We start from the raw sequence: 9,518 nt of genomic DNA, 5'->3' as shown, positions 1-9,518 counted from the left end.
TGTGTCCATCTATCTATTCCATCCTCACTATATTTACTCAGTTACGATCTTGTGTCACTGTGACACTATTTTGTATTATTATTATTATCAGTCTGTTGTTCTAATGGTTTACTGTTATAATTTCTTTATTTCTCTCCACGGTTTCTGTTCTGTTGCATGTCCATCCACCTCTTTCAGTCATTCCCTGACTAACACACACATTCCCCAATAAACCCTGTCAGCAACCAATTGGTGCACTCAGGCCCATTCTGGTTTGTCTGTCCATGTGTTATCCATGTGTAGTTGTGACTTCTCTCCATATACAGTGTTGGTGTTAATGTTTTTGTTTGTTGCATGCTGTCACCATCATTAGCATTTCAGTTGAGTTTTCTGTCAATGTTGTATTTCTTCACCTCATGTTCTTCACCGATTTTCATCCTGGGGCTGGCCACATATACATACATATATATATTTTTGAAGATTTTTACTTGTTTTGCATAGTAGGGTGCAAAAAACGAAACAAACAAAATCAAAGTAAAGTTCAAACCACAATCCGATGGCATTTAACTTAACTTGTGTTAGTAGCCAGAACAAGATATATAAATTATTTCACCAATTTATTTTTTCACGGCAACCATTTTGACATGAAATAGTAGGGCAAACACATCACAGGTGTTACCAATTATACTAAATAAGGTTCTGTTCCATTCAGGTCAGACAGAGTCAGGATGCTGCTGTTGTGCATGTTGGCTCACTGGAAAGGCTCTGCTACATTGAATGAGCTAGAGCCTCAATTTGTATCAGTGTGATTACCCTACTATTTTAATTGAAAAGGTCTATTGATTTTTGGAATAGAAGGGTAAGTTGCTTCTATTTCCTGCCAAAGTTGTCGTTATTGTATATAAATTTACCACCCACAGTTAAGATTTTCTAGTTGGTGGTGGTAGTATACATTTCTAACCATAACCCTAAAAAAAAAACTTTTAATATATTTGCTACACACAAGAAGAACAGTCAAATTAGTCGGAAGGCTGGCAGACTGCGTTTTAATTAATCTTGTAAATATTAACTCACATTTTAATCTACCTTTCTGCGTGCTGAGAATGTTGCAGAATAATAGCTTAACTTAAAAGGGAAATCCTTATAAAGTAGTAATCAAGTCTTTCTAATGAGCTCTATTCTGAAAATAGTGTTATGTGACAGTTGTAAGTAGCAGTACTTCATATGCTTTGAGATATAGTTTAGTACAATGAAATAGTTGTAGAAAATGCAGTAAAATACAACTTTGTTTGACAGGATTTTTATCTAATCACATCCCATACATTCCGCTGTTTGGTAGAGATAATTACATTGTCTATTATTTTTGAGTATTCAGAGACAGAAGAAAAATTGATTACACTTCAAAGTTTAAAAAAACAAACATGAGATAAAATTAATGTTGGGATTGGTGTAGCTCTTGAAAGTGAATGCTTTCAGGAGGATTTTTGCTGCCTTTCAGTAAAAAGACTTGGTCAGAAGCTTGTCAAGAAAGTTCAATAAGTTACAGCTCCTAGGATTGGTCCACGCTCTACTGTTTGACCAGCTTCCAAAAAAAAAAAAAATCTCTAAATGGGTCCAACTTCTGATGAGCTGTCAGGAAAAGACCTAGATGTTGCCCAAACCTTATCGAGCTTTAAGTAAATGCTTTTTGGATTATTTGAGCCCTTAAGGCTCCCAATAAACGCTCACACACTTGGTCTAGCTCTCGCCAAGCTCTAAATAAAAGCTCCCAGGATCGGTCCAGGTCTTGCAGTCCTTCAGTTAAAGCTCCCAGGATTGGTCCAGCCTCTCAAAAAGAGCATCCATCATTCGTCCAGCCTTTGAAGAGCTTGTAACAGGGTAATAAGCATCCGGTTGGAGTGGGTGTGGTGTGGAAAAATAAAATCTGTTTTGATACTAGGCCAATCGCATTCTCCCCTTACCAATAATGATGCCCAGTAATGAGTTCCAAGCAATTTTGTGGATAATTGTTTGAGATTTTTTTGTGTTATTTGTTCTTCCCATCTGCTGGCTTCTCCCTGTCCTTGTTTTTCTTCACACTGTCCACCATGTTGTGTGTGTGGTCTGAAGTGGTGTTGTGATTTGTTATGCATGTCCTAAAACCTGTAATCGGTGCATGATCAGACCGTGATACCTCTCTGTGCTCTTAATGCAGACCTTGTTCTAATCAGTCCTGGAATCCAGTGCTGAGCTCACACAATTAAATGGCAAAAAACAAAAGCTTAAAATGCATTAAAAAAGGCTGATGTAACTGATGTCAATGGCTTAATGGATGGATCTGAAGTCTAGTCTAGTTTAGTTGAGTGTCTAAGATTAGCTTGCATTGGTTTTGAGAGATGTTGTAGTTTTGTTCAGGTTCAGGTAGAGAATAGAGTCAGAAACAATATGAATTTGGTTACTTAAGGCTCAACTTTATAAAATCCTAAGACTTTTAACTTGACTTTGACATCTGTAATTCAGGATTTAACTAGTCTTAGTCTTGATACTTTTAGTTTACTTAAGTCTTACAACTTAAAAAGTATTGTGATGATTGATTGATCAAATCAATCAAAACTGAATGATCAAATGTGACAATTTTCAGTTTTCAGTCTGAAATGTATTTTGAACTGTTGAAGTCATCACTGTGGCCTCTGAGAAGGTACATGTTTTATATATTCTAAGATTTTTTTATCATTTAATAGACTAAACTATTCATCTAGGAAGGGTAGGGTTGCAGTTTGATGAGAAAGCCTGGTCTCTGTCTGAATCCACTTATATGTTGCAGATTGAAGTGAGTGTCCTCTTGTGTACAGTTAGTTTAGACTTTGTCAGCAGTTTGTATGTAGCCTGAGTAGCTTCAGAGGAAAAAGGTCAGTATGAAAGCATGGCAGTCATAAAGGTTGGAGACAAACACCAAACAAGACGGTACAAAACACCACATCTATTCATTCAGGTGCCTGTTTGGGGTAAGTTTAGAGAATTTCAAAGTGTCTACACAGCCTGTGATTCTGCCCCGCTCTGCATGCTGCAGCTCTGATAATTCTGATTTACAGCTTCTGTGTCTGAGAGAGAAAGATAAAAAAAGAGTGTATGTGAGAGAGATGCATCAATCCACGGTCCTCCTCTGACTCTTCTCTCTCTTCTGTTTGCAGGATAACGTTGAAGGGGGTGAGGTGGTGAATGGGGTGTCGGAGCCCAGCCCTGCCGGGTCTCCCGGTGCTTCCCGTAAGGGCAAGGCCAGCCAGGCAGCGACCCTACCGGCCAAGACCCAGCCGGACGCCCCCACATCCCAGCTGGAGAGCTTCCTGCACCGCAAACACGAGTGGGAGGGGCATAACAAGAAGGCTTCAAGCAGGTAGGAATCTGGTGATTGACAACCAAGAAGTGTCTCTTTAGGTGGACTGTGTGATTGTCTTAACATAATGAAATGCACAACACTTCATTTTCATGACCTTAAAAAAAATGCTTTTCTGTTTGGTGCTAAGTGTAGACCCTAATAGATATCACCATGAAACCTCCCCCGTTGATTACATACATTAAGTTAAATGTATTTTTTATTACAAATTTTCTGAATGTTCAAAAATCATTGTGCTTTTGTTGAGTTATTAGAGGGAATTTTTTTTATCACTCCATAAATCAGAAAATACTGTCAACAGAAATAAAAAATATATATTTGCCATGTTTTTAGGAATAAAATAGGATATAAATCAGGCTATGAATCGTATTATATTATAAAGCCCTGGGGAACTAATTTTGAGAAAACAGCCTTTAAACATATGTATTGTAAAAATTCCACGTTAATTCCATTTGTGTTTTAATATAAACTGAAACACAAAGGCTCTGACTGTTACTGCTAACCCTGATCTAAAGTCTCCCCACTTCACGTCTAAAATCCTGCTTCTTTAAAGAGGATTGTAAGGACATATTGAGAGATCCATCAGTTGTCCTTCTCATACCAGAACCAACCAATTAGTGAAGTGGGACTACTGAGGAAATGCTGAAAAAGTTTCTTATAAACAATGAAGGTGTTTAGCAGAAATAGTTTGTGCCTGCTTGACAAAAGAATCTTTTATATATGAAAGGGCGTACTCCCTCCCTACCAACCTGGTAGCTTTGAAGACGATGACAAATGATCTGACTCTTGCTGTGTCCCTGCAGGTCGTGGCACAATGTGTACTGTGTGATCAATCAGCAGGAGATGGGTTTCTACAAGGATCAGAAGAGCGCCAGTCAGGGCATTCCCTACCACAGTGAGATTCCAGTTAGCCTGAAGGACGCCGTCTGCGAGGTGGCGCTGGACTACAAGAAGAAGAAACACGTCTTCAAGCTCAAGTGAGCATCGTGACGATGAAAACTCTTTGTTGAGCTGTATTTGAACTGAAAGCTGAACTGAGACACATTTAGTTTGCAAATCTGTCACTTTGTTCCCTTTAATAAGTAGAACAGTGACTTCTTGTCAGAGTCATAACTCAGTCACATCTTAACACAAAGACCTGAAACAATATTTGTAGATTCAGTGTTACATTATATCCAATGTCCTTCATGTATAAACATCCATATATCTGCTTTGAAGCTGAGAATTTGCATAACTGAGAATCATCCTGTTTCAGTATCCAAGCAATCCACTGATGGTTGTCTCCATGGCAACATCATACTTCCTGTTTACATCCACCAAATTATAGTAACTGTAGTTCCAAAAGTTAGAGCAGGATTATCCGCTCAATAGCAGTAAAACAAAGCACAATAGTAATAGGAATGACAGAATCCATTAGACAGTATTAATCAGTGAGGCTTTAAATCATCAACTGTAAAGTCCTGTCATCTACATATTCACACTGATCATTATTAAATACATTCTCTGCCTTCCACAGGATTACTGACGGGAATGAGTATCTCTTCCAAGCCAAAGATGACGTAAGTTAAAGAAAAAAATCCTTTTTTATGTTCTCAATATTGTCTGTCATTATATTTACAGTGGTAAACATTATTGAAGTCCTCCTTCTGTTCTCCAATAACGTTGTTATTTTTATTCTATTTACCATATTAGTATGTTATCATTTTTTATCACTTTTTATGCAGATTTTTTTAGATATTTTTAGAATTTATGTTTGAAAATATTTATTTTAATTTGGTTTTTCATTTTAAGCTTTAAACAGCACTTTATTATAGAGTTATTCATTTATTAATTTGTATCTCCCAACAACACTTTACATTTAGTTCCCCGTTAGTAACAGTAAATAAAACAGTATATAAAGAATTAATAAATGGTTTACAATGCTTTTATAAAACATTTATCTAAGTGTTTATTTATGTATTTGTCAACAAATGAACTCCTCCTGTACAAATATTGTCCATAAATTACTTACTCTTCCTACTAACCCTTCCCTCTCTTCGTCCTCCAGGAGGAGATGAACAGGTGGATCTCGGCCATCTCGGCCGCCATGGTGGGCGACAAGTCGGAGGTAACTCCCAGCAGCCATAGCACGCCCGCCCCCGCCGCACGCGCTCAGACGCTGCCGGCCTCCGTCGCCACGGCCACAGCGGCAGCCGAGTCCAGCCCTGGCAAACGAGAGAAAGACAAGGAGAAACGCTTCAGTCTGTTCAGCAAGAAGAAATAGACACTCCTCCTTCCCTTCCTCCTCTTCCCCTCTGGTGCTGTTTGGGGTCGCTCCTCATTATCGATCCACCTCCGGTCAAATATTTGTTGAAGATGTCCACGTCAACTGACCGAATTATCGGTTTAGAGTCAGCTTGTAGCAACTGATACTGTAATAACTAAAAACTAATAGCTCTAAATGTAATTCAACTTACTTATAAATGGACTTAAATTAACTGTTAATGTCCTAAATGAAATAACATCAAATCATAACAATGCAATTCAATGAGCAAAAACAGTATTCATCACCAGTTTTGATTAACATTTAACTCATCTAAAGATGTGGACAGTTCCTACAGTATCCAGCAGTTGCTATGTAAGATAAAACAATCCCAAACAGCCACTCTTTCTCTTCCTTCTATTCTTTCTTCCTCCTCTTCCTCTCAAAGCGTGACTCCAGCATGCAAGCTCCGAGCCAAAACTCTCCACTCTGTGCCTATCAACCGTCCGGTCTGGCTCAGAGCTACAGTACAGCTACAACACACCACCTGTATCCTCTGTTCAGTTTTTGTAAGATAAGGAGCAGGAAAAATAAATAAAAAAAAGATCGGATTGAAGGAAAAAAATAATAATTAAATGGGGTCTGCAAACGCTTCAGGCAGCTGCTGTCATAAAAATAAAAACCAGAGTTTGCCGCTGAACAACAACACGATGTAGAGGAGTTCCCAGAATATTCCTGTTTATTCTTCTTATTGCTATTATTTGTGTTTTCTATCTACTGTTTTTGTTTTTCTTCTCTGCTTTCTCTCATCCCAGCTTTTCGTCGACTACTGCCTTTTGTGGGTTGTGTTTACGCTCCCAAGTCGTTTTTTTTTTTAGGAAGTTGTAGGTAGTTCCTGTTAGGGTCCATCCTCAGTTTTTGCGAGGCCTTGTCTTTGCAAGATGACGTGTATCCCTCTGTAGTGGGGAAAACTGAGACCACAGCGGGGTAAATCTCGGAAATTACACCTCTCACATGTTTGTAAATTGAGCTGAAATGTCTAAAACTGTGGGAAAGTACCAAAAGTATAGAATGGTGTTGTGAAAGTGCTAAATGTAAAACATTCTAACGTGTTGAAGAGCAGAAAACAAGCACGCTGTGTGTTCTGGAAAACTAAACACATTTTGTGCACTGAATAATTCTGCTTTTCTGTTGGATACATTTCCGCAATAAACCTGTGAAAAGCAAATTATCTTCATTATGTTCTGTTAAGTTCTGGTGCTGTCTAATTCCTGCAGCATCACAGAAAGAACAGAAAGTGGTTGTAATTTGGAGCGTTACCCTGCGGTGCTTTGAACTGTATGTATAACTTGTGTATAACAAACTGTTAAAAAATAAACCTGTGTTTAATTTCACCTATTATTATAATTATTATTACTACTAATAAGACCTACCAACCGTTATAAGCTTCATTTGAGTATAACTTTCTGTACCTGAAAAGCTAACGATATGTACACTTAACAAATCTGAATGAAGGAGCTATCGAGTCGGCGCAAACTCGATGGATGAATAAATAACTAAGACCAGTAAGAATGTTTGTTAACTCAAACTTAAAAGCATCCAGTAAGTTTTATTTTCCACTCGTTCCGTTTTTGAAACATTTATTTCTGCCCTTAGTTATTTGGAATATGTTTTTGTTTCCTCCAATATGTATTTTCTGTTCCACAGTTAAGCTATGTCTAAGGTTTATTTAGTCTGACAGGTATGGAGACGTAGATGTACTATAAAAACTAAATTACTTTAAGCATTGCTGTTAAGTGGACAAGTTGGTTCTAAAAAGCATTTACTGGAAGTGAGTAATGTTGCAGAATAATGGTTGCTTGCTTGTTGGCTTCAGCACTCAATTTTTTTTAAGAATTCAGACTTTTGCCGCCGGTGACCTCACAGTAAAATCTGTTGAGTTATTTGTCCAATATGGAAGTTCTTAAATGACAAAATGAACTGAAGAAATTTGAGCTGTAATCAATCTGCAAGTTGAGATTTGAGAGCATGTAAGCATGGCAATTTCTAATGACAGGATTGTGACTTGTCAATGTTTTGAGACTTTACACACTTCAACTCGCATGTAATCTTAAAATGTGCATACTGTTAGTCTTGGTAGTTTGTTTACCTTGCGTGCCAAAACTATGAAACACTGAATTTTGATATTTGACCCAATAGTACCTTCTAATGCCAAAATATGTAATAGAGTTTCAAAACATAAAAAAAGATGGTTTTGGGAATTCATGGCACTACTGTGCACTCAAAAGCTAGGCAGACACTCTATACAGGGTAAAGCCCAAATTTAACCCTGAATTTTTATTTTTGTAGTTCTAAAATTACCAAAGGATTTTTTTTTTAATTGATAATTTTATAATCAGGCCAAATTCTCACCATATATGATAATTGATGGTGTGGCTGTTAGACGATTGGATTGATTTCATAATCACATCAAATATGAGATTATAACAGCCTGAATCAGATGTATGCTATGGAAGCATGTTTTCACAATTTTAAAAAATCTGCCAAAACAGCTGCCAGAAAAGATTAATTGAGATTTCAAGCTGAATTACAAATCCCAACTTTAAAAACCTGCTTGATTAAAGCTTGAATTTGCTTTGTGCTCACATAAAATTTTGTCATTAATGAACCTCCGTACATACCAGGAGAAGTGGGAGCAAAACAGCAGGAATGAGCCCTAAAGTGTACAAGTTGGGGGAGTTTATTTTTCCACAGCTGGTGGTGGGGTTGGTTGGGTGGGACACGGGCTTTACATTGTTCAGACACTTCAAGTAACTCTTCACTTGGTGATTAGTCCTGAAATGGTTCCTGTTTTTTTCTTTGTTTTTGCTACATTCTCTGGCAATTTGATGAATATAGTGTGCATTCCTCTGTCACTGTAAACCATCAGTAACGAGTGCATATTTCCTTCATATTCGGCACAAATCAGACAATGCCACAATGTGGGGGGGTGGGCGGGGTTGGGGGTTCGGGTGGGGGGGGCGGGGCTGGGATTTGTTACGGTGACCGTAGTCAATGTGATGTGGACCAGGCGGGTCACTGCCTAGTGGATCTGCCCACCCCGTAGACTTCTTCCCCCATTCTTCTGTTACATATGGCTGCAAAAAGGCCATTAAAATGCTTTTTCAAAGATGAATCAGACTGTTTGTGTTTCTCGTGTGTGAAAATTAAATTAGTTCATAACATCCTCCCTGCTCCACCACTGAATCACCAGCTTCACAGGCTTGTCAAGCCAATTCAAATGCCCAAGCAATAATACGAAATAAGCAGAGTATTTGATGCCCAAAACAGATAGTCCATGTGAGTGTTCTGGATCTAAATATCTGGCTGGGAAATGTATACCCATATGCAGAAACGTCCTATAACTTATCCGGTTGCGCCCGACTCAAAAGTCGCTAATGGTACATGCTGTTACAGCAGCCAATGTAGCAATCCAGAACAAACTGTGCATGCCAGCAGGCGAATGAAGACGAACGAGAAAAACCTGAAAAGAGAGATAAATAAAATACTCCTATTAACTAGCTTCATCTGCAATTCGTATGTCCTCATCCTGGTTAAATTTACGAATAGCAACTTTTAAAATTCCTCCTTCCTCACCTATAAACTCTTCCTAATAGGTCAGCCACCTATCAGTATCTGGAGAAGAAATATCTTATACCAAAATATACAATACTCATCATATTAACCTCCTTAGAACAGTCGATGCGTTCTCTGAACTGCAGGGCTACTTGGTGCGTTCCTTATATGTCATCATACTTACTCTCAATAAGTTATAGAGTGTATACATTAAATTACCAGAGTGACAGAAGACCCAGTTAATGTAGAGCACTTTCTTGTATATATTCTATCTTGTTGATAAAACGTCTCTGTTTGGCTTGTGAGATG

The 9,518-nt window shown here is 38.1% G+C and overlaps 1 protein-coding gene across 4 annotated transcripts in view; it reads left to right on the top strand.

Moving 5' to 3' along the window:
• LOC118329360 (spectrin beta chain, non-erythrocytic 1) overlaps positions 1–6,721 on the top strand; it is a 107,062-nt gene extending 100,341 nt beyond the window's left edge. For 2 of the 4 annotated variants that reach the window (XM_035663503.1, XM_035663501.1), the window contains 4 exons: positions 3,150–3,352; positions 4,156–4,329; positions 4,869–4,911; positions 5,400–6,721. In XM_035663503.1, the coding sequence (XP_035519396.1) occupies positions 3,150–3,352; positions 4,156–4,329; positions 4,869–4,911; positions 5,400–5,615 (636 nt within the window). In that variant the 3' untranslated portion in view covers positions 5,616–6,721. The remainder of the gene's footprint in view (positions 1–3,149; positions 3,353–4,155; positions 4,330–4,868; positions 4,912–5,399) is intronic. The other 2 variants (XM_035663504.1, XM_035663502.1) reach the window with 1 other exon arrangement.
• The last annotated feature ends 2,797 nt before the right edge of the window (positions 6,722–9,518 follow it).

Source organism: Morone saxatilis, unplaced genomic scaffold (assembly GCF_004916995.1).
Source record: "Morone saxatilis isolate NCDOM2014 unplaced genomic scaffold, NCSU_SB_2.0 Contig19, whole genome shotgun sequence".
NCBI lineage: Eukaryota > Metazoa > Chordata > Actinopteri > Moronidae > Morone > Morone saxatilis.
Note: the sequence above shows the minus strand (reverse complement) of the source record. Positions and strands in the feature narration are given on the sequence as shown.